General features: G+C 40.3%; 1 protein-coding gene across 2 annotated transcripts in view; it reads left to right on the top strand.

Annotated features, from left to right (window-relative positions):
- The window catches only part of LOC124777010 (ribonuclease P protein subunit p40-like), a 250,437-nt gene that overhangs the window by 184,761 nt on the left and 39,103 nt on the right, over window positions 1-26,573 (top strand). For both annotated transcript variants that reach the window (XM_047252260.1, XM_047252259.1), the window contains one exon: window positions 11,517-11,715. In XM_047252260.1, the coding sequence (XP_047108216.1) occupies window positions 11,517-11,715 (199 nt within the window). The remainder of the gene's footprint in view (window positions 1-11,516; window positions 11,716-26,573) is intronic.

Here is a 26,573-nt window from a genome sequence, read left to right as displayed (position 1 = left end):
CTGAATAATTTCTTTTATTTCATCATACATTTCTTCAATTTCTTCATCATCTGCAGAGCTAGTTGGCATATAAACTTGTACTACTGTAGTAGACATGGGCTTTGTGTCTATCTTGGCCACAATAAGGCGTTCACTATGCTGTATGCAGTAGTTTATCCGCACTCCTATTTTTTTATTCATTATTAAACCTACTCCTGCATTACCCCTATTTGATTTTGTATTTATAACCCTGTATTTGCCTGACCAAAAGTCTTGTTCCTCCTGCCACCGAAATTCACTAATTCCCACTATACCTAACTTTAACCTATCCATTTCCCTTTTTAAATTTTCTAACCTACCTGCCTAACAAATTAAAATTTCTTTTAGTTTGGTTCAAACCGAACGTTGTATGCAGGTACCTATTAAAATCAGCCCCAATATTAAAACAGATGTGTGTGTAAACAGTGAGTAGGTAATGTCTACAAAGTAATACTAATAATGAATGAAAATACCAAAATTTTATCATCAACAAATATTTTCTTATGAATGTCCTTTCTTCATTCATTTGTTCTTATTCAAATATTTAATAAGTTTCTGGACTAATTTGCAAAAGATAAATAATACTGCTGTTAACCAAACACTAAATAGTCATGACAAATGGAAGATTGTTAATATTTCTCTAGAAGATAATCTTGGGTGGTGACCAAGCTGCTTTGGCTGAAATAAAACTCCGTGAAATGTGCGACATCAATTTAGATCAATCACACTCTTTGTCAGTTTTACACTAATAATAATAATAATAATAATAATAATAATAATAAAGAATAGGCCTCCGGTATGTTCTGCCAGTCATAAAAGGCGACGAAAAGAACAAACCACTAATAGGGCTAACCCCCCCCTTTTAGTGTGATTAGTTGGTTCAGGACAGAACTAAAGAAGCCTCGGACAAGCGCCGTCATGGTCGGGGACGATGCTTGAACCCTATGCCCGCCCACAATGGTAACGACACTGCTAGCCAACTGGAAAATTATTTAAATCCAAATAGAGGTGTTTTGCAGGATATGCTTCCTGCAACCACCCCAGAAGGAAAACAAAGACAGAGGATGAGATGGTCAGATGAAGTTAATCGACACCCCATGTTCTGTTATTACCAAGCAACAAACCTAGGAACCAACACAACTGGATACAGATCACAAGTATACACAACATTTATTACCAGATACCCAGAATTAAAATTTTTAACAGAACAACGACTAGCTGATCAGATCCGTGTAATAATCAAAAATAACAGGATACCCCAGTCAGAATTAGAAAACATCAAACAACAAGTACAACAAATACTGGAACAAAATAATGTGCAATCAGAAGAAGAAGAAAATACAGTAATGGACCCAAAGATCCCAGGGCAAACAAACAAAGAACAACACGCATCAATTAAACAGTCAGAGGAAAACGAAATCTTAAGACAGCCACCAGAACAAGCAGAAATAGAACATGAAGTGACACACATGTTAGATATAGAAGAAACATTTCAGCTGACATATATAGAATACAAAGACACAAATACAAACATTAGACCATTCTTGCATAGACCGCCAAATAACCCACAAGTCGAAACAACAATAAAAACTATCAACACAATCATACACAACAAAATAAATGAAAACACAACTATGGAAGAGTTACAACTACTGGTTTATATAGGAGCACTCACTACACTAAATATACACACTAGGCAGAGATCAGAACCAACCAACACACAGAAGAAACCCACAAAACCAGCATGGCAACACAGGCTACAGATCAGAATAGAAAGACTGAGAAAAGACATCGGACAGCTAACACAATTTATAAGAAATGAAGTGTCAGAAAAAAAAACAAAAAAGGTTAGGTAAAATCTCTCAGCAAGAAGCGATAGATCAATTAGACGAAAAGAAGCAGAAATTACAAGCATTGGTCAAACGACTTAGAAGATACAAAAAAAGTGAAAATAGAAGGAAACAAAACCAAACATTCAACACAAACCAAAAGAAATTTTACCAGACAATAGATAACACACACATTAAAATAGACAATCCACCAAACATAACAGACATGGAACACTTCTGGAGCAACATATGGTCAAACCCGATACAACATAACATGCAAGCACGGTGGATACAAGCAGAAACAGATACGTACAGGGTGATACCACAAATGCCTGAAGTGATAATTTTGCAACATGAAGTCACCCAAGCAATTAATTCTACTCACAACTGGAAAGCCCCTGGAAAAGATAAAATAGCAAATTTCTGGCTAAACACATTCACATCTAACTACATTATTTAACAGTTACATTGCAGACCCATACACATTCCCTGATACACTTACACATGGAATAACTTATCTGAAACCTAAAGATCAAGCAGACACAGCAAACCCAGCTAAATATCGCCCCATAACATGCCTACCAACAATATACAAAATATTAACTTCAGTCATTACACAGAAATTAATGACACATACAACACAGAACAAAATTATAAATGAAGAACAAAAAGGCTGTTGCAAAGGAGCACAAGGATGTAAAGAGCAACTGATAATAGATGCAGAGGTGACATATCAAGCTAAAACTAAACAAAGGTCGCTACACCACGCATACATTGATTACCAAAAAGCTTTTGATAGTGTACCCCACTCATGGTTACTACAAATATTGGAAATATACAAAGTAGATCCTAAATTGATACAGTTCCTAAACATAGTAATGAAAAATTGGAAAACCACACTTAATATCCAAACAAATTCAAATAATACACTCCTGGAAATTGAAATAAGAACACCGTGAATTCATTGTCCCAGGAAGGGGAAACTTTATTGACACATTCCTGGGGTCAGATACATCACATGATCACACTGACAGAACCACAGGCATATAGGCACAGGCAACAGAGCATGCACAATGTCGGCACTAGTACAGTGTATATCCACCTTTCGCAGCAATGCAGGCTGCTATTCTCCCATGGAGACGATCGTAGAGATGCTGGATGTAGTCCTGTGGAACGGCTTGCCATGCCATTTCCACCTGGCGCCTCAGTTGGACCAGCGTTCGTGCTGGACGTGTAGACCGCGTGAGACGACGCTTCATCCAGTCCCAAACATGCTCAATGGGGGACAGATCCGGAGATCTTGCTGGCCAGGGTAGTTGACTTACACCTTCTAGAGCACGTTGTGTGGCACGGGATACATGCGGACGTGCATTGTCCTGTTGGAACAGCAAGTTCCCTTGCCGGTCTAGGAATGGTAGAACGATGGGTTCGATGACGGTTTGGATGTACCGTGCACTATTCAGTGTCCCCTCGACGATCACCAGTGGTGTACGGCCAGTGTAGGAGATCGCTCCCCACACCATGATGCCGGGTGTTGGCCCTGTGTGCCTCGGTCGTATGCAGTCCTGATTGTGGCGCTCACCTGCACGGCGCCAAACACGCATACGACCATCATTGGCACCAAGGCAGAAGCGACTCTCATCGCTGAAGACGACACGTCTCCATTCGTCCCTCCATTCACGCCTGTCGCGACACCACTGGAGGCGGGCTGCACGATGTTGGGGCGTGAGCGGAAGACGGCCTAACGGTGTGCGGGACCGTAGCCCAGCTTCATGGAGACGGTTGCGAATGGTCCTCGCCGATACCCCAGGAGCAACAGTGTCCCTAATTTGCTGGGAAGTGGCGGTGCGGTCCCCTACGGCACTGCGTAGGATCCTACGGTCTTGGCGTGCATCCGTGCGTCGCTGCGGTCCGGTCCCAGGTCGACGGGCACGTGCACCTTCCGCCGACCACTGGCGACAACATCGATGTACTGTGGAGACCTCACGCCCCACGTGTTGAGCAATTCGGCGGTACGTCCACCCGGCCTCCCGCATGCCCACTATACGCCCTCGCTCAGAGTCCGTCAACTGCACATACGGTTCACGTCCACGCTGTCGCGGCATGCTACCAGTGTTAAAGACTGCGATGGAGCTCCGTATGCCACGGCAAACTGGCTGACACTGACGGCGGCGGTGCACAAATGCTGCGCAACTAGCGCCATTCGACGGCCAACACCGCGGTTCCTGGTGTGTCCGCTGTGCCGTGCGTGTGATCATTGCTTGTACAGCCCTCTCGCAGTGTCCGGAGCAAGTATGGTGGGTCTGACACACCGGTGTCAATGTGTTCTTTTTTCCATTTCCAGGAGTGTATCACATCACAGCCAATACAGATTAAGCGTGGAATATACCAAAGAGACTCATTAAGTCCTTTCTGGTTCTGCCTTGCTCTGAACCCACTATCCAACATGCTAAATAATACAAATTATGGATACAATATTACTGGAACATACCCACAAAAAATCACACATTTGCTATACATGGATGATCTAAAACTACGGGCAGCAGCAAATCAACAACTCAACCAATTACTAAAGATAACAGAAGTATTCAGCAATGATATAAATATGGCTTTTGGAACGGACAAATGTAAGAAAAATAGCATAGTCAAGGGAAAACACACTAAACAGGAAGATTACATATTGGATAACCACAACGACTGCATAGAAGCGATGGAAAAAACAGATGCCTATAAATATCTAGGATACAGACAAAAAATAGGAATAGATAATACAAATATTAAAGAAGAACTAAAAGAAAAATATAGACAAAGACTAACAAACATACTGAAAACAGAATTGACAGCAAGAAAGAAGACAAAAGCTATAAATACTTATGCTATACCAATATTGACCTACTCATTTGGAGTAGTGAAGTGGAGTAACACAGACCTAGAAGTACTCAATACACTTACACGATCACAATGCCACAAATATAGAATACATCACATACATTCAGCAACTGAAAGATTCACATTAACCAGAAAGGAAGGATGAAGGGGATTTATCGACATAAAAAACCTACATTATGGACAGGTAGACAATTTAAGAAAATTATTTCCAGAACCAGCAGAAACTAGCAAAATACACAAAGCAATCACTCATATAAATACATCGGCTACACCATTGCGATTTCATAACCAGTTCTACAACCCTTTAGTTCACATAACACCAACAGATATGAAGAAAGTAAATTGGAAAAAGAAAACACTACATGGCAAGCACCCGTATCATCTAACACAGCCACACATCGATCAAGACGCAACCAACACATAGCTAAGAAAAGGCAATATATACAGTGAGATGGAAGGATTCATGATTGCAATACAGGATCAAACAATAAACACCAGAAATTACAGCAAGCATATTATTAAAGATCCCAATACCACAACAGATGAATGCAGACTTTGCAAAAAACAAATAGAAACAGTAGAGCACATCACAAGCAGATGTACGTTACTAGCAAATACAGAATACCCCAGAAGACTTGACAATGTAGCAAAAATAATACATCAACAGCTTGCCTTACAACATAAACTTATAAAACAACATGTTCCCACATACAAGTATGCACCACAAAATGTACTGGAGAACAATGAATACAAATTATACTGGAACAGAACCATTATAACAGATAAAACAACACCACATAACAAACCTGACATCATACTCACCAATAAAAAGAAGAAATTAACACAACTAATTGATATATCCATACCCAATACAACAAATATACAAAAGAAAACAGGAGAAAAAATTGAAAAATACATCCAACTGGCTGAGGAAGTCAAGGACATGTGGCATCAGGATAAAGTTGACATTATACCAATTATACTATCAACTACAGGAGTCATACCACACAATATCCACCAGTACATCAATGCAATACAGCTACATCCAAACTTATATATGCAACTACAGAAATCTGTAATTATTGATACATGTTCAATTACCCGAAAGTTCCTAAATACAGTGTAACATATACCGTACAGTTAAAAGGAAGTCACGCTTGATGAAGGTCCGCGTCACTTTCCATTTTTAACCAGACCTAAGGTCTGAGAAAAATAGAAATAATAATAGAAATTATTGTAACAGATTTTCATATTGTTTGTAAACTCTGTGCTTCACATGTGATTATATTTTGAAAAGCAGTGTGGATTATACCCTCACTTTGCAACTACATTCCGGAGTTAATATTTGTGAAAGTTTCAAGACAACAATACCTGAATATGGAATATGCTGTCATATTAATGAGAGATAACAATATTTTGAAAAGGATAGTTGCTACTCAGCTTATAGTCGAGATGCTGAGTCACAGATAGACACAACAGAAAGACTGTCAGAAAGTGAACTTTCGGCCAACAAGGCCTATGTCGGAAATAAACAAAACACACACACACGCACGCACACACACACACACACACACATACACACGCACACACACACACGCACACACACACACACACACACACACACACATATGCATGCAACTCACCCATGCGTGACCAGTTTCTGGTCTCTGGCTGTTGAGGCCCAACTATGATAGCAACACATGATGGGAGAGGCAAGGCAACCGGGTGGTGGCGGTAAGGAGAAGGCTAGGGTGAGGAGGGGGGGGGGGGGGGATAGTAGGGTAGGGGTGGTGGACAGTAAAGTGCCGTTTGTGGGGACATACAGGGCTGAGGTGGAGAGGGTAGTACAGCCAGGTGCAGTTGGGATGTACTTACTCTCTCCTTTACCACTACCTCTCCCTCCCCCCCCCCCCTCCATGTAGCCTCCCGACTGCACATAGCTGCCCTACTCTCTCTCCTTCTCATCCCTGTACACACCCACAAGTGGCACTTTACTGTACCCCACTCCTACCCTGCTATTCCTCCCTCTCCGTGCCCCAGCCTCCTCTTTACCTCCACCATCCAATTGCATTTCTGATCAGGTGCTGCTCCTGACAGTCTCAGCAGCCAGACACTGTGGTAATGTGTGTGTGTGTGTGTGTGTGTGTGTGTGTTTTTCCAATGAAAGCCTTGTTGACCAAAAGCTCACTTTCTCATAGTCTGTTTGTTGTGCTTATCTGCAATTCAGCATCTCTGCTGTATGTTGAGTAGCAACTAACCTTTTTGCATAATATTATTACATTCAGACCAGATTTTCCATTGTTTAATGTAAAAGATAACTTGTTCAAATAAAGTATAGCAGAAATGAGGATGCTGTATATCAAATACAACCAACACCATCTGAAGATCTGAGAAAATGTCAGATTGCTTCATACAGTATCACTAAAATTGTTTGTTTCTGGTTGCAGGCATCAAATCTTTTTTTTTTTTTTTTTTTTTTTTTTTTTTTTTTTTTTTTTTTTTTTTTCCAGTTTCTAATTAAAGATGTAATGAGTTGGATCTTTTTGTCACTCTTTCCTAGTCAGTCGTAATGAAAAACAAAACCTTTTTGAAACACTGACTTATGTGTACAGAAGTGAGATTTGCTACATGTTTCCACCCATTAGTGATTGCCACCCCTTGTGTATGGAGAACAAATGAAGAACTTAGACAATTCACAGTACATCTCAAATGTCACAAAAACACAGTGTTCAAGCAGTGCTAAAATTCTATACTTTGTAACACACGTGCATAGAGAAATCAATTTGTAAACTGCCAGAACTACCAAGGATTTGCTGCTTGAACAAACTCTCCAGTATGGTAATAAGGGAATGCTTCACACATTTGAGAGCCCAGCGCGTTTCATTCAGCATCCTTCTCATTTGTTTTACACATTTTATGCAGTAGACACCATTTCTCTAAGTTCTTTTACTGATCCTGTATACCATGGAGGTTCCCTTTCATCACAAACTGTTCAACTATGTGCATGTGTGTGTATTGTTTTGTCAAGTAATTTTCAAAACTTGAACCACAGTAAATTTTCCAAGTGCCTCCTGGGGGGGCTATGTCACTACTGCTTCATTATCTAGTTTACTGAGCACAGTACTATTTACTGAACACATATATCTTTCTGCATGTTTTAGTTGCCCTATATACTTTATTAACCATTGTTGCTACAACTACCTTATACACGTTGATATTATTTATTAAGGAGGTCAGATCTATTTGTTGCTATTGGATCTGATCTACATTTCTCTGCAAAACTAAAGTACAAGATAGGTAATGTAACATGACATATTAACAACTCAGTGGAGATGGATGAAAGTGTGGGAGCATGTTACCAGAGGTCTCCCCCAGTCACGCACATGTAGCTGGATGTCACATGGTGTGAGGTCAGCATGACTGTAGTGCCAAATGGGACTGGCACCACAAAACAAGACAGTTGAAAGAAATGAAATAGATAGCATCTGTCAATCAGCGAGCAGCTATGGTGGAGTGTGCTGGTGTTCTGCATTATAACGTGGCCCAGAGACAGCATTTGAATGACTTCACATGGATAATAATCATTTGGAAACTGGAAGGAGGATGAAGTATGATGACTGTAGCTTAGGAATTTGGTATTGCTCTTTGCTCTGTTTCACATGCATGGGGAGCATTCCAAACCACAGGCCATGCTGCTTGAATGAGAGCAGGTGGTCGACTGTAGTCAGCTACAGCAGCAGATGACCACTGTACTGTACAACTGACAAGAAGGGACCCATGTCAAATAGCAAATGCAGTTGCAACCACTTTTAACAGAACTGCAACAGACACAGTCTCTCACTCCACAGTGGCACGTCAACTGCATGGAGGTTGTCTGTTTGCCCATTGATCAGTATGTTGTGTTCCATTGACACCCAGATATCGACTAAAAATTTTGCAATGGTGTCAAGAACATAGAACCAATGTGGTTTCGGATTGTGCAATCTTCTCTTATAAGAGCAGATTCAGTCTGAGTCTTGATTCTGGACATGACCTCATATGGTGAGAGGTGGGAACACATAATACACTCAGAAACATCGTTGAAAATGATGGTTTTGTTGGTCCAGGAGTTATGATGTGGAGAGCATTTTGTTGCATTGGCATACTGACTTCCAAATCTTTGAACACAGTACCCTCACCAGTCAACATTATTGTGTCACTGTACTTGTTCCCCATGTGCATCTTTCCACTGTTGCATTTGGTCCTGGTTTTATTTTTATGGATGACAATGCATGACCACATTGTACAGTGCAGGAAGAGGCTGTCTTGGAATGAGAGGATATTTGGCTAATGGACTGGCCTGTCCATTCTCCTGACTTAAATCCCATTGAGCACGTGTGGGATGCGTGTTGGTGTTGGGGAGTCATATTGTAGCATGTCCACATGCCCCCAATATTATCCAGCAGCTGTCAACAGCCCTGATGGAAGAATGGAACCCCCTAGCACAAGAACTTCTTACCAACCTTGTGGCTATCATGGGAGCACATTGCAGAGCATACTTTGCTGTCCTTCATGATCATACACCCTATTAAGAACAGTGTCCACCTTTTTGTTATGTCCAGAGGCCTATCATAACTCATGACGATTTCAGTGTAATTGTTTCCTTTGAATAAAAGTGTCATTTCTGTTTATCTCATTGTGTTTCTTTCAGTTACCTTCTCTACATTCTGTAGCAGCACTTTCTGTTCAGTCCAAATCTCATCAAGCTACTTGACAGTGACACAACATGTGAAGGTTGCTTTTGTCCTTGAGAAGTTTTGCACACCTGTGTATTACCATCATAAATGGACCTTACAACAGTCTGCTCCAAGTAGTTTTCAGAGAAGGTATTTAGAATTACTTTTTCGAATGTCTTGTCATGTCCTCCATTTACAAAATTGTAATCATCCCAATCAATTGGTTGAGGATTAAGGTCTCTTCCAGTGATGATCATATAATTGAGGAACATATGTTTTAGTCAGATAAGGTTTTTTCTATTGTTATTGGTTACAACTAGGTGTGGTTCTGGGGACTGATTGAAGGATCCGATTATAAGTTTATGCCCATGCTTTAGACTGTGTCTTGTCCAAACAATATAGCATGCAGTTTCAATTTGTATCTTAGAGAATTTGAATTCTTTTCTACTATGTCAAATGTGCCACCTCAGTTTCTCAAATCTTATCCTTTCGATATGGATTTAGTTTTATCCCAAAAATCTCACTGCTATCAATTCTGGGTTTAACCCAGCTTTATGTAGCTAGTGTTATGTGAGCTCCACTGCTGTTAAGGGTTGCTGCAAACTTTGCGACTTTGTTGTGAATGCATTCACAGTTGATCACAAGAATTGTAACAGTCTCATGCTAGTTTTATGGAGGTCATTTCTTTTCTTTTATGCTAATACTTTGAGATTTCTTCTACAACCTTCATTATTTGAAATGGATAAAGAATCACCTGGTTTAAAATAGCTTTGTGTATGCTCAAAACACAGTCAGTCACCTTTGATGTGTTGTGTACCCCTGAGCTATTTAGGTGGCCCCTATAATTCCCAACAGTACAGAGGAAATTTAGGAAGTTGCAGCCTAGCATGTCTGAGAACCTCAGAAGCTCCTTGTTCAAATATTCTTCTGTATTTGTATTGTACTGTATTGTATGTAACTGGGGACCTAGAAAAGATGGAGAGGCTCTGTCCCCGCCGTAGCCCGCAGTGGTACACAACATGCTGCAGCATTCCACTGACTCCACCATTGCTCACATCGAACTCAGGGCTATTTTGTGGTTCGTCCGCCAATGGACCCCCGGGAATGTCTCACACCAGACGAGTGTAACCCCAATGTTTGCATGGTAGAGTAATGATGGTGTATGTGTACATGGAGAAAGTGTTTGCACAGCAATTGCCAATGTAGTGCAACTGAGGCGGAATAAGAGGAACCAGCCCGCATTCACCGAGGCAGATTGAAAATCACATTAAAAACCATCCACAGACTGGCCAGCACACCGGACCTCGGCACTAATCCGCCAGACAGATTTGTACCGGGGACTGGCACCTTCCCACCCAGAAAGCAGTGTGTTAGATCGCATGGCTAACTGGATGGGCTAATATTCTTCTGTACTCAGAACCTGTTGATGTGATATGTTCTGGGGAAAATTCTGCAGATTGTGAGGTTTGTTGATATTCTATCGTGAAAACTCATCTTCTCAAACCTTTCTGCCGTTGCTGGAATGATCCAAGGATACCTCAAAGACCAGTTGAATGGTATCGTGTTGTTTCAGTGTGCACCGCAAAATGTAGCTGGCTGCACCATGTTTCCTCAGTGGCAAGCAGAATAGCTTCCTCAACACACTGAATGAGGCTCCCAGGAATGTATGCTGAGTGTATGAGATGTTACTTGTTTTGCTGCCATTTCTCTGTGGGGTAGTATTATTTGGCATAATACTAAACTGTAATGAGGCTCACATCTGTTCCATAGAAAACAGATTTAGAAATAAGTTATCAATCACAATATCCTTTTACTCTTATTAGAAATGTTACTGTTGGGAACAAACAAAAGTCGAGCATCAGTAGCTCTAAGTGCAGTAGTTCTCATCTGCAGTGACATCATCACATTGGTAATCTACAATAGTTAGTTTCAACCCATCACAATGCTGACATCTTTTGGCAGTGTATTTCTTAATGCTTCATCACTGTTGTAGTATTTTTGGAAATAAAAAGCACTATTACTTAAAATTATACAAATTCATCTGTCATCTATATGTTCTTTTCAGTGGAAAATATCTGTCCATCTTCAGTGGCTGCCTACTTTGATGACAAGGGATATAATGTACACCAGTGTCATCCACATTTTTCAAAACGAATTAGCTACAATGTTCCTGTACCTCCTGTGACAGCAAGAAAAGAAGAAGAATCGTCAGAGTATTGTGATGTACTTGAATGGCTTGGAGCCTTTTCAGTTGGAGTAGATCTGTAAGATTTCATTTTACATATTTTTTTTATTCTCCATTCACTTCTCAGCCCTGCAGTACATTGCGCCTTCAAAAGTTTTAATACATAGTTGCTACAGTTCATAACTTTACATTATTAGTTATATGTTACCAGTATGAATGGGACTTCAGTTAATAAACTGCTGTAACGTAACTTTATTTAGAAAATGAATTAGTTACGTACACATGGATGTATTTTCTAAAATAGCTCACAGAGATGCAACAAATAGTAAATGTAACACATTCATTTTGTTCATGATCACTGTGATACAACATTTTATTTATTTATTCACTTATTTATTTGTTTAGTCATTCCAGAGATATTTCAGCTATACACATAAACAACAGATGAACAAATTAAACTGTTACTCTAGATTATTCATTACCTGCAAGCAGTGTATCATGTGGCTAGAGCATTCTAAGTATCCACTCGATCATTGTCAAAAAATAATATGTAAATAGTCACAGCTGATCCATAAACTGAGTTTCACAACACTAACATCGAGGTTCCTGTCACAAGAACCATGTCGCATCATTTCTCTACAACATCTGAATCCAGGTTTTAGGTTTCCTATAGGCCAATTGTTTGGAGTCTAGACTGTTTTCATAATTGGATACCATGAGCAATTATGATAATCTGTAAAATAACAGTAATCAGTTGCATACAGTATTTACGTGTCTTAGCCAGAGTAATTGGAAATACTTAAAAGTTTTCATTAGTACATTGGAAAACATTATTTTGATAACTTTGTGATGACAAATGCAGTTTAAGTGCTATATTGTGAGAGTGTGTACACTAGGAGCATTAGCCAAAATGGTGGAAAAGAAATGACATATATAGGAGTACAACAACTGAACAGAGCATAATGAGAGTGAGAATTAGGAAAGGAAGTGGAATGGATACAGAAAAAGATGAAATATGTGACTGAAGGAGACAAAAAGGCAGCACAAGAATAAATGTGAAGGAGAGGATAAAATGTTGTTATTGTTTCAGAAATGCCCTGAAGAATGTATGAAACTGGAGGGATGCAAGTACTGTATAGAAATGCAAAATATTTGAAAATTCAAGAATAATGACAACTAGTTAACAAAATCAAAGTTGAAAAGATAAACATTAAAAAGAAAAGGAAGGAGACATATTGTTTAAAGATTTAACACACAATATATTTTGTGACTTACTTTCTTCATAATTATTTTTACATCTGTTTTTTGCAAGTCATTGAACAGGGAATGGTAGGGGGAGGGGGTATATGGTGTACCCTCCTGCTATTCCTGCTCTGTTAATGCCAGAATTTCTCTAGTTCTGTGCCTTGGTCATTACACAAAAAATGCTTTGGAAGGAGCAAAATGTTTCTGGTCCAACAGTGGTACAAGAACTCTCACAAATTTGAGAGTGAAGTTTTATGTGATTAATAACAACTTTCTTGTGGCATATCCTATAGAAAGTTGGCGAAAATTTCTGTGACATTCTCATGCCGACTGACGAAACCTATGACAAAGCAGACTGCTCCTTGAATCTCCTCTATCTCCATCCTATCTGGTAACGTGCTTGAGGATTGGGAACATTACTCAATGACTAATCAAATGGGGTTTTCCAATTAATATCCTTCATGGATGAATTAGACATCCTAAGGATTCCTGTGATAAATTTGGTCTGTTATCTCCCTACCCACAGCTAGGTTTATGTTTTAACTCCTTAGATTGCTCCAGACAAACTCTCCTATAAACTTGCCAGTTGTCACTGATTCCAGTGAGTGATAGTTAATCATGCAGTGTAATTATATTAAATCTTTTTATTTATGTATGTTGCTTCATATTACAGTTATTTTGTGTTGTGTTCACCAAAAGTAGGTGCACATCATAAAGGTTGCAGGAAGTGATCCTCCTGTTACTGATATCCATGCCTAAGTGGAAGTGGCCTGCTTGCTTGCTAGCTACTTATTCTTCACAAAGCAATATCTGTAAAGTAGAATCACTAGGTCACATGGGAAACAATAACAATAATTTGCTAAAATAATGTACATCAAAATATACTCTGTTTGGCTTCTATTGAAGGCATGGCACAGATATAAACTTCTGTGCCTAAGCTAATGTAATGCAGTAGATAATTACTAACTAATCTAACTGAAGTTCATTATGGAAAGAGTTTAAGTCCAGTCTCTCAATAAGTAAACACTTTGACAATCACTTTGAATAATGTTTGACACTCAGCATAGAATGTTTAGTGACTAGAACTGGTTTGTACTGTGTGTTACTTTTAGGCAACTGTAGAACTAAAGAACTGTTGAATCTGGGTGAAAACTGCAGGCCCCCCTGTGTGTCCAGGGCTTATAATAGGCCCGAGTTACTCCTGCCTGCTGTAAGAGGTGACTAAATGGAGTCTCGCATGTTTCGGCCTTTATTTGATGGTCCCCTGTAGGTTTTGTCCTCAATTTTTCAAAATTGTCGTGAAGAGCGAGCCAGCTGGAGAAGGGCGTCTTTCATGGTGCATAGTGTCCATCATGCACTGAGACCCTTTGTCAATGTGGATCTGCACTTCCGCTCATTCTCCATCTGTTGGTCGAAGTCACCCTCCTGGGAGTGTTTTCCTCCATCCTCTGTGCAGCATTGCTTTTTGCACTGTCAACGATAATGGACTTCTTAGCTCATTTGCACCTGATATCCAGCACGGTAGCCAGTCCGTTGTAGTGGGGCCGCCATATATCATGTTGGTTGTAGCCCCCTGACCACACAGGGATTGCTCTGCTGATGCCTTCTCCATTAACTCCCCACATATGCCAAGAAGTAGATCCCCATCACCCTGGGGCATCAGGACTCCTGGCAATGGCCATCCTGCCAGATGACCTTTTCTGCAGCTGGGTGGCTCCCATGGGGAGGGCATTTTACATATTTTTTTTATTCTCCATTCACTTCTCAGCCCTGCAGTACATTGCGCCTTCAAAAGTTTTAATACATAGTTGCTACAGTTCATAACTTTACATTATTAGTTATATGTTACCAGTATGAATGGGACTTCAGTTAATAAACTGCTGTAACGTAACTTTATTTAGAAAATGAATTAGTTACGTACACATGGATGTATTTTCTAAAATAGCTCACAGAGATGCAACAAATAGTAAATGTAACACATTCATTTTGTTCATGATCACTGTGATACAACATTTTATTTATTTATTCACTTATTTATTTGTTTAGTCATTCCAGAGATATTTCAGCTATACACATAAACAACAGATGAACAAATTAAACTGTTACTCTAGATTATTCATTACCTGCAAGCAGTGTATCATGTGGCTAGAGCATTCTAAGTATCCACTCGATCATTGTCAAAAAATAATATGTAAATAGTCACAGCTGATCCATAAACTGAGTTTCACAACACTAACATCGAGGTTCCTGTCACAAGAACCATGTCGCATCATTTCTCTACAACATCTGAATCCAGGTTTTAGGTTTCCTATAGGCCAATTGTTTGGAGTCTAGACTGTTTTCATAATTGGATACCATGAGCAATTATGATAATCTGTAAAATAACAGTAATCAGTTGCATACAGTATTTACGTGTCTTAGCCAGAGTAATTGGAAATACTTAAAAGTTTTCATTAGTACATTGGAAAACATTATTTTGATAACTTTGTGATGACAAATGCAGTTTAAGTGCTATATTGTGAGAGTGTGTACACTAGGAGCATTAGCCAAAATGGTGGAAAAGAAATGACATATATAGGAGTACAACAACTGAACAGAGCATAATGAGAGTGAGAATTAGGAAAGGAAGTGGAATGGATACAGAAAAAGATGAAATATGTGACTGAAGGAGACAAAAAGGCAGCACAAGAATAAATGTGAAGGAGAGGATAAAATGTTGTTATTGTTTCAGAAATGCCCTGAAGAATGTATGAAACTGGAGGGATGCAAGTACTGTATAGAAATGCAAAATATTTGAAAATTCAAGAATAATGACAACTAGTTAACAAAATCAAAGTTGAAAAGATAAACATTAAAAAGAAAAGGAAGGAGACATATTGTTTAAAGATTTAACACACAATATATTTTGTGACTTACTTTCTTCATAATTATTTTTACATCTGTTTTTTGCAAGTCATTGAACAGGGAATGGTAGGGGGAGGGGGTATATGGTGTACCCTCCTGCTATTCCTGCTCTGTTAATGCCAGAATTTCTCTAGTTCTGTGCCTTGGTCATTACACAAAAAATGCTTTGGAAGGAGCAAAATGTTTCTGGTCCAACAGTGGTACAAGAACTCTCACAAATTTGAGAGTGAAGTTTTATGTGATTAATAACAACTTTCTTGTGGCATATCCTATAGAAAGTTGGCGAAAATTTCTGTGACATTCTCATGCCGACTGACGAAACCTATGACAAAGCAGACTGCTCCTTGAATCTCCTCTATCTCCATCCTATCTGGTAACGTGCTTGAGGATTGGGAACATTACTCAATGACTAATCAAATGGGGTTTTCCAATTAATATCCTTCATGGATGAATTAGACATCCTAAGGATTCCTGTGATAAATTTGGTCTGTTATCTCCCTACCCACAGCTAGGTTTATGTTTTAACTCCTTAGATTGCTCCAGACAAACTCTCCTATAAACTTGCCAGTTGTCACTGATTCCAGTGAGTGACAGTTAATCATGCAGTGTAATTATATTAAATCTTTTTATTTATGTATGTTGCTTCATATTACAGTTATTTTGTGTTGTGTTCACCAAAAGTAGGTGCACATCATAAAGGTTGCAGGAAGTGATCCTCCTGTTACTGATATCCATGCCTAAGTGGAAGTGGCCTGCTTGCTTGCTAGCTACTTATTCTTCACAAAGCAATATCTGTAAAGTAGAATCACTAGGTCACATGGGAAACAATAACAATAATTTGCTAAAATAATGTACATCAAAATATACTCTGTTTGGCTTCTATTGAAGGCATGGCACAGATATAAACTTCTGTGCCTAAGCTAATGTAATGCAGTAGATAATTACTAACTAATCTAACTGAAGTTCATTATGGAAAGAGTTTAAGTCCAGTCTCTCAATAAGTAAACACTTTGACAATCACTTTGAATAATGTTTGACACTCAGCATAGAATGTTTAGTGACTAGAACTGGTTTGTACTGTGTGTTACTTTTAGGCAACTGTAGAACTAAAGAACTGTTGAATCTGGGTGAAAACTGCAGGCCCCCCTGTGTGTCCAGGGCTTATAATAGGCCCGAGTTACTCCTGCCTGCTGTAAGAGGTGACTAAATGGAGTCTCGCATGTTTCGGCCTTTATTTGATGGTCCCCTGTAGGTTTTGTCCTCAATTTTTCAAAATTGTCGTGAAGAGCGAGCCAGCTGGAGAAGGGCGTCTTTCATGGTGCATAGTGTCCATCATGCACTGAGACCCTTTGTCAATGTGGATCTGCACTTCCGCTCATTCTCCATCTGTTGGTCGAAGTCACCCTCCTGGGAGTGTTTTCCTCCATCCTCTGTGCAGCATTGCTTTTTGCACTGTCAACGATAATGGACTTCTTAGCTCATTTGCACCTGATATCCAGCACGGTAGCCAGTCCGTTGTAGTGGGGCCGCCATATATCATGTTGGTTGTAGCCCCCTGACCACACAGGGATTGCTCTGCTGATGCCTTCTCCATTAACTCCCCACATATGCCAAGAAGTAGATCCCCATCACCCTGGGGCATCAGGACTCCTGGCAATGGCCATCCTGCCAGATGACCTTTTCTGCAGCTGGGTGGCTCCCATGGGGAGGGCCCCTGTTCAGAATGGGTGGCATCAGGGCTGATGAAATGCCATGAAGCGTAGTATGTCACCTCTTGCTGGTGGTCAAACATTAGCAGTCTCTTAGAGGTCAAGGTCTAACTTCAATGCTAAGATATTCGATCCCTAAATCATTCCCCCCTGGCCACACCACTGGAGGAGCACCAGGCTAAGCTTATTCACCCCAGTACCTCGTATGTATGAGAGTTGATGGGGAGTCTTTCTTGTCAATGAAACCTCAGTTTTTTTGTGGAGAATTTAGAGGACAGTGGCTGATGGTCATGTAGGCTTTGCATATGTTCATGGAGGACATATTGAACAGCACTCCTTGCCATATGGCTGCAGTATTTTCACTGCAGACCTTGCAGCCATATCTCATGCTCTTGAGCACATCCGCTCATGCTCTGGTGAGTCATTTCTTTTGTGTACGGCTCCTTGAGCAGCCTACAAGCTGTTGACCAGTGCTACCCTCACCTAACTTTGGTTGCAGCCATTCGGAAGTCCATCTGTGCTCTGGAATGATCCTGCTGTTCAGTGGTGTTTGTGTGGAGCCCGGGACACGTCAGAATCCCAGGCAACGAACTTGCCAACAGGCTGGCCAAACAGGCTATGCGGAAACCACATCTGGAGATGGGCATCGCCGAAACTGACCTGTGTTCTGTGTTATGCTGCAGGATTTTTTGGCTTTGGGAGACAGAATGGCATAACAGTATGCACAACAAACTGTGTGTCATTAAGGAAACTATGAATATGTGGAAGCCTTCTTTGTGGTCCTCTCGCAGGGAATCAGTTGTCCTCTACAGGCTCCACATTGGCCGTACTTGGCTAATGCATGGCTACCTCCTCCATCGCGAGGACCTACCTCAGTGTTGCTGTGGCTCACAAATGACAGTCGTCCATGTCTTGCTGGACTGCCCACTTTTAGCCACTCTGTGGCAAACTTTTAACTTTTGCAGCACCCTACCTTCAGTATTGGGCGGCAATGCCTCAACAGCAGCTTTTAATTTTACACTTTATTCGTGAGGGTGGGTTTTATCATTTGATCTAAGTTTTAGTGCAAGTCCTTTGAGCCTCTGTGTCCTCCACTGTAGTGCTTTTAGGGTGTAGGTTTTTATGTGTTACAGAGTGGCTAGCTTCTCCTTTTGATTCTCATGGTTAGCCAGCCATGGTAATCTGCTCTCTTCTTTTGATCTCTTTTACATGTTTCTTGTTTCTCTGTGGTTTTCTTGTCCTCCATTTTAGTGTTTGCTGTCAATCCGTCGTTCTTGTGGTTTTCTCCTTTCTTCCAGCTGTGTTTTGTATGTCCCGATTATTTTACTCCCACCCTTGCGGAATTATTTAAATCAGATCGAGGACCGATGACCTAGCAGTTTGGTCCCTCCCCTCATCTTTTAAACCAACCAACCAAAACTGCAGGAACTGGGCAATTACTGAGTAATAACTGGCCAAGTGTCACCTTGCGGTTACATAATTATGCACTCAGTGTGTGAATGTCATTCTGTGATCTATTTCATGGATGCATTAAGTAGTTCCAGGTTTCTGCACTTTCATTGGTGGCAGATGTTACTATTGTCACATGAATGGCCTATTTGAATAGCGTGTTCAGAAGCACAAAATAGTTGCTGATATTTGAGGTGCCACGCTGTTACTGCCTCATGTGAGGTGCCCTCTGAAGATAACTCTGTGTACTGCATCTGGCAGAGATACAGCACCCCTCCCTTGGGAGGCATAGGGACTGATGAAGTTGGCTTCATTAGCTTCTTTATTTCCGTGCTTCCCTATGTGTGATTATGTCGTGGGCAGTACACTCGTTACTGCCCCTGGCATTCACTCGTGGCACCATGGAAAACCATGTACAGAATCACCATGTGGGGGCGGTCATTCGAGGGTTGACCAGTCCATGTCGATTGGTTCATCTGTGGGGTGAGGTGTGACATAACAATCCATCTGGTCATCACTGGTCGACTGCAGCTGGTTCCCATTGCTAGAGATGAGGTTGAGGGTGGTTGCAGGCTGCACCAGTAGGACCCGCTGCATTAACATTTCCTGAATCTGAAAAACAGAACAGCCTAGGAGTTCTGCATAGGTGTGCATCAATGCATTGCAGCTGCATCCAATTGCTATGGCATATTGTGACACTATGAGAAGTTTCTATTTTATACATGACACAGCTGAGCTGCTGTCTAATTTTGCCTGGTACCCACAGTTCATGTTCAGATTTATGTGCATACCAGATCTTTCATTTTTTTTAAAGTTTTTACTCGACTTTTGCTGAGACTGGGTCTAAACATGCACAAAACACTGTAAAATTGATATTAAAGTACAATGCAGTCTCACATGTAGTCTTTCAGCTGGATATTTTGCATCTTATGGAGTGGCTCTCTACTGAGAAAGAAATATAATAAAGCATTGTCCATATGTACTGCTGAGTGGGCTTTGTTATATGTGACTTGAGCATCTGCACAAATCTTTCTGCAAGTCCATTGGCTTCTGGATGAAATGGTGCAGTTTTAAAGTGTGAAATATCATTTCTTTAACAAAAATTTGAACTCTTCAGAAGAAAAATTGAATGTTGTTGTTGACAATGATAGCTTTCACCAGTCCTTCAGTGCAGAAGATCCTTGACAAAGGCTTAATTGTTTTTATAGATATGATTGATGACATTCGAATCACAGAAGGAAATTTTGAAAATGCATTAATAATGATGAGCCAGTAGCATCATACAAATGGTCCAGCAAAGTCGGCAAGTAAATGTGATGAGGCTTCTGATGTCTGTGGCCATGGAAATTACTGTTGAGAAGAAGCTGTCTGGTAATTTTGACATAAGTGGTATTTAACTAGCATCACTTCAATGTCTTTATCTGTATTTTTCCTGTAGCACTCATCTCTGGCAGTGCATTTGGTAAATACTATACCTCAGTGCCTTTGATGTATCAGTTGCTGTACTTTGGATTTAAGCACTTCCAACATAACCACTTGTATCTTTCCTGATTTGGAATGTAGCAGAATGATGTCTTTATAAATTGTAAGAGCATGTCACATATCCTAGAATGATTTAATTTCAGGATGAGTAATCAGCTTTTTGTTTAAAGGCTACTCTGAATGTACTGTTCAACCTTAGATAAAACTTAATCATTTGGTACAACTGTGGCAATTAAATTTGAATTCAAAGCATAATTTTCCACAATATCTTGACTGGGTATATCTAATGAGAAATGTTCGTCTGCTGAAAAATCAAAATTTTTATCCTACAGTGGAAAGTTAAAGATGGAATAATAACAATATTATGAAAAGACTAGACTGTTACTCACCATAGGGAGGAGACACCATGGTGCAGACAGGCAGAATAAAAAGACTATCATATAAGTTTTCAGCCAAAAGTCCTTCTTTTGTCATAGGAAGCCCACACATGTTCACACAAACACAATTCCCACACATCACCAATGTGTCTGTGTCACCAGACTGACAAGTGGAAACCTGCCCTATGTAATTTTTTTTTTAATACAGGATAAATGCACAGAAATAAACACTGTGTCAAAATTTTGGCTGCTAAGACACAGCAAGTGTTTTTTAAAAGAAGTTAGAAATTGCCAAATTCTAAGCTCTCTGGGTGACTGGAGAAATGTGCATCCCTACTATAGCCTTTGCAGACAGCACACACACAATGCAGCAGTTGCAGAGCCTTGGTCAATGGACTTCAATAAACAGATAACACAGCATGTTGTGATCATAATTTGTAAAATGAATTTCAATTTCCGTTGATAGTTTTTCTGACACAGTTGTTTGCAGTTACTGTTTGCTCAAATTTTCCGTTCCTTTAACATCCATAATAATTAGCAGTTGCTGTTGCAATATCACTAAGTGTTAATGATGGAGATAGAACTGAATAAATGTTCTTCATGTTTCCTTTGTATGTACTTGCCAATAGTGCTGTCTTTATGTATGTCCCAGAGTTTCTCAGTAATGTGAAATCCAACTAATGTTTTCAATCTTGCAAAGATGAACTATGAAGAACCTGGTATACAGTTGAACTAACCTACTTCTCCTGATAATGTACATATGTGATATTTATTAGTTAATTTATTGCACATTCATTCAGATGATGTTGTGGTTTCGTCAGAAATTGTGGAAACATCAGAAGAAACAGGAAATAACTCTGATGATTCCGTGAATTGTGGTTTGAACAATGAATGTTGTGCTATGTCCAGAACAAAAACAGAGCACCTTCCTAGCTCAAGTCAAACATGTGCAGTTCTATCTTTCAGTGACAAAGAAGAGGCTGTAAATTTTTTGGTGAAATGAAGGAGGGAGAAAATGCTTAAACGTGAGCAGTGTGCAAAACTGGTTTTGTTTCATAAAATCTAAACATGAATTGTATAAATTGAAGAATGATTCACATAAGGTATGAAATATGCACCAAAATGAAACTCATAAAAATGTGAAAGAAGAACTTTTGGAAAGCTTTAGAACTGTTTGTGAGAGTCAATGCTTCATTGTTGTTGATATTATGGGCTTCAGTCCAAAGACTGGTTTGATGCAGCTCTCCATGCTACTCTATCTTTTGCAAACATTATCCTCTCCAAATGAATAATGCAACTTACTCCCTCCTGAATGTGCTTTCTATGCTCATCCATTGGTCTCCCTCTACGATTTAAACCATCCCCACCCCCCACTCTCCACAGGCACTAAATTGTTGATCCCTTGATGTCTCAGAATGTATCGTATCAACTGATTCCTTCTTCTAGTCTGGCTGTGCCACAGATTTCTTCCCAATTCTATTCATGATCTACCCATCTAATCTTCAGCATTTTTCTGTAGCGCCACATTTCAAATCGTGTATTCTCTTCTTGTCTTAACTGTTTGTTTTCCATGTCTCACTTCCATACATGGTTACACTCCATCAAATACTTTCAGAAAAGACTTCCTCAGGCTTAAATCTATATTCTATGTTAACAAATTTCTCTTCAGAAATGCTTTTCTTGTCATACAAGTATACATTTTATATCCTCTATACCTTGGCCATCATCTGTTATTTTGCTGCCCAAATAGCAAAACTCATGTAATGCTTTGTCTCATTTCCTAATCCAATTCCCTCCACCTGATTTAATGTGACTACATTCCACTATCTGTGTTTTACTTTTGTTGATGTTAATCTTATATCCTCTCTTCAAGACACTGTCCATTCTGTTCAGCTGCTCTCCCAAGTACTTTGCTGTCTCTCACAGAATTACATTGTCTTTGGCAATTCTCAGAGTTTTTATTTCTTCTCCTTGGACTTTAATTCCAACTCCAAAATTTTTTTTTGGGTTCCTTTAGTTCTTGCTCAATGTACAAATTGAATAACATCAGGATTATGCTGCAACTCTATATCACTCCCTTCTCAACCACTACTTTCCTTTCATGCTCCTAGACTCTTATAATTACCAACTGGTTTCTGTACAAGTTGTAAATAGCCTTTTGCTACCTGTGTTTTACTTCTGCTCCCTTCAGAATTTCAAAGAGAGTATTCTTGTCACTATTCTCAAAAGCTTTCTGTAAGCCCACAAATGCTACAAATTTAGGTTTGCCTTTTCTTAACCTATTGTCTAGGATAAATTGTAGGGTCAGTATTGCCTCACTTGTTTCCTACATTTCCCCAGAATCCAAATTGACCTGCCCCAAGTTCAGCTTCATCTTCTGTAAAGAATTCGTGTTACTACTTTGCAGCCATGACTTGTTAAACTGATAGCTTGGTAATACTCACTCCTGTCAGCACCTGCTTTCTTTGGAACTGGAATTATTATATGCTTCTTGAAATCTGAGGGTATTTCATCTGTCTCATACATCTTACACACCAGATGGAAGAGTTTCGTCATGACTGGCTCTCCCAAGGCTATCAATAGTTCTGATGGTATATCATCTATCCCTGGGGCCTTGTTTCAACTTAGATCTTTCAGAACTTCATCAAACTTTCTTTTCACAGTATTGTATCTTACCTCTCATCATCATCTACGTCCTCTTCCATTTCTATAATATGGCCATCAAGTACGTCTCCCTTGTATAGACGCTCTGTCCACCCCTTCCTCCTTTCAGCTTTCTCTTATTTGTTTAGGACTGGTTTTCCATCTGAGCTCCTGATATTTGTACAGCTGCTTCTCTTTTCTCTCCAAAGGCCTCTTTAATTTTCCTGTAAGTATAATCTATCTCTCCCCGAGTATAAGTGCTTCTAAATCCTTACATTTGTGCTACAGCCACCCTTCTTAGCCATTTTTCACTTTCTGTCAGCCCATTTTTTAGACATTTGTATTCCCTTTTACCTGCTTCATTTACTGCATTTTTTGTTTTCTTCTTTCATCAATTAAATTTAAATCTCCTGTATTATCCAAGAATTTCTACTAGGCCTTGTCCTCTTACCCGTCTGATCCTCAACTGCCTTCACTATTTCAGCTCTTCAAACTATCCATTTGTCTTCTATTGCATTTGTTTTCCCTGTTATTGTCAATCATTGCCTAATGCTCCCTCTAAAACTCTCAACAACCTCTCTTTCTTTCAACTTATCCATATGCCATTTCCTTAACTTCCTATCTTTTAGCAGTTTCTTCAGTTTTAATCTACAGTTCATAACCAATAAATTGTGATTAGGGTCCACATCTACCATTGTGGTTGTTGACATTGTTGAACTCCCTGCCCCTCCAAAGAGCAAGTCTTGTCCATTGTCCAGTGATGCCACTACCACTTCCACAGTTGTGGCTCTGAAACCACCTTAGACAAAAAAATTGAAATCAAAGTTGAAGGTGAAGAAGAGTGCACTGACAGAGGTGGAAAGTACACAGTCAGATGATGACGACATCATCCTCTCTCACGTCTCTCTTGAAATCTTCTTCAGAGGCAATAGACCTTGGTGTCAGACTGTGACAGTCATCTTGCCCCAAGACTGAGCTTCAACCATTGAGGTCCCACTCGCTGGCAGAAAGTCAGGTTGAAAGTGCCACTCCTGTGACAGATAGCTCCCATCCTATAGTGGAACATTAATGGGTTCATGACACATATGGAGGAAGTGAAACTCCTTGCACAGGGATGCTTCCTGTGCTTGTTTTTGCAGGATACACCTTGTAAAGTATCTGATACTCCTGTACTGTGGGGCTATATTCTCTATCGCAAGAATGACCTGACTGTGGAAAGAGCCAAGGGAGAGGCCACTCTGCTTGTCAATAACGTTCACCATTCCTCTGCTTTCTCCCTGTCTACTGACCTTTGAAATTCATGTGTGTTGGAGGAGAGTCTATTGCAAGAAGCAGTCTACTGCAAGATGTCTTGTGAGGCTCAACCTCTACTTGGCCTCAGGGTTGGGTTTTGGAGCACCTCGTGACATTTCATGAAATGTGCATCCTTAGCACATGTATCCCCACCCATTTCTGTGCTGCTACTAGGTCATTCTCAGGCACCAACCTCTCTTTGTGCTCTCCAGCCCTCATTGATTCTCATTTGGTGGGTAGTCATTGACAATCTTAACTCCAGTAATCACTTCCTATGCTGCATTCACCTACTAGTTGGAGCATTACCTGAAGAGAGGTCACCAAAATAGATGGTCGACAGGACTAACTGGACGTTGTTCAGCCATCTGGTTGTGTTTGAACATTGCAAACGTGTCCAGAAATGGGTGGACCATATTACATGCCACTGACTTATCCATCCTCACGTTATCTTAGGAGGCAACCTGTACCTTGGTGGACTGGTGATTGCCATTCAGCAATCTGGGTCAGATGTGCGGCTCTTCAACAGTTTAAGTGCCACCTATCAGCATTTCAGGTCACAAGAACCAAGGCTCAGCATGTAATCAAAGAGAGCAAGAAAATGTCATGACAAGCATTCCTGGACTCCATCAACTGTTCCCCTTGATTTACAAAAGTTTGGGAAACCATCAGGAGGATTTCTGGTAAACACAGTCATTCACCAATAGCAGCAGTGCAAAACGAGTGTCCCAAGACAACTCCTGGAGATACTGCTCAGATGCTGGCATATAATTTTGCAAAAACTACTGCCATTGCCAGCAAGGATCTGATGTTTTGCCACTACCGTGTGACTGTAGGGAGGGGCACAATGGCCCTCAGACCCAACAATTCTGAGCCTTACAACTGCCCTTTTTTCAAGTGGGAGCTGAAATTGGCGCTGTCTGAAGATCATGATACTGCATCTGGTCATGACCAAACCCAATACTGCATGCTTCGACATTTGCCAGCAGTGTCAAAGGGAATGGCAGTGTCAAAGGGAATGGCAGACAGGTCAATTCCCCAACTCATGGAGATAGGCAGTTTTGATACCTTTCCTCAAACTAGGAAAGGACCGCACATGTCCCTGTAGTTACCGGAGTAGTATTGTAACAAGTTATGTTGGAAAGACCCTGGAACGAATGGTTAACCATCGTCTGGTCTGGTTGTTAGAGACCAGGCAACTTCTTAGCCACTCTCAGTGTGGATTCGGGAGATTTCGATCCACTGTTGACAACATGACCATGCCAGAGGCGGCTATTAAGCAGGCTCTCCTATGTAAAGCCGGCCGTTGTGGCCGAGCGGTTCTAGGCTCTTCAGTCCGGAACCGCACTGCTTTTATGGTCGCAGGTTCGAGTCCTGCGTCGGATATGGATGTGTGTGATGTCCTTAGGTTAGTTAGGTTTAAGTCGTTCTAAGTCTATGGGACTGATGACCTCAGATGTTAAGTCCCATAGTGCTTAGAGCCGTTCGAACCATTTTCTCCTATGTAAACATCACTGTACTGGCATATTCTTTGATATCAGTAAAACATACGATACTACTTGGAGGCACTTTATTTTCATGCAGTTGCATCAATGGGACTTTCGTTGCCACCTCCTCATCTTTATATACTCTCTCCTGTGTAAGCAGTTTGTTAGGTCCAGAGTTTGTGACACGCTGTAAAATAAATTTGGGTGTCCCTCAGGGAAGCGTTTTAAAAGTTTTCCCACTTTACCAGAGCCATAGACAGTAGCACGTCTGCTGTAAGGATTCCCATATAAAGCTCCTTATTTGTGGACAATTTTGCTGGTTTCTGTTTCTCCTCCAGTGTTGCAGCAGTG

Source organism: Schistocerca piceifrons, chromosome 2, assembly GCF_021461385.2.
Source record: "Schistocerca piceifrons isolate TAMUIC-IGC-003096 chromosome 2, iqSchPice1.1, whole genome shotgun sequence".
Taxonomy (NCBI): domain Eukaryota; kingdom Metazoa; phylum Arthropoda; class Insecta; order Orthoptera; family Acrididae; genus Schistocerca; species Schistocerca piceifrons.
Note: the sequence above shows the minus strand (reverse complement) of the source record. Positions and strands in the feature narration are given on the sequence as shown.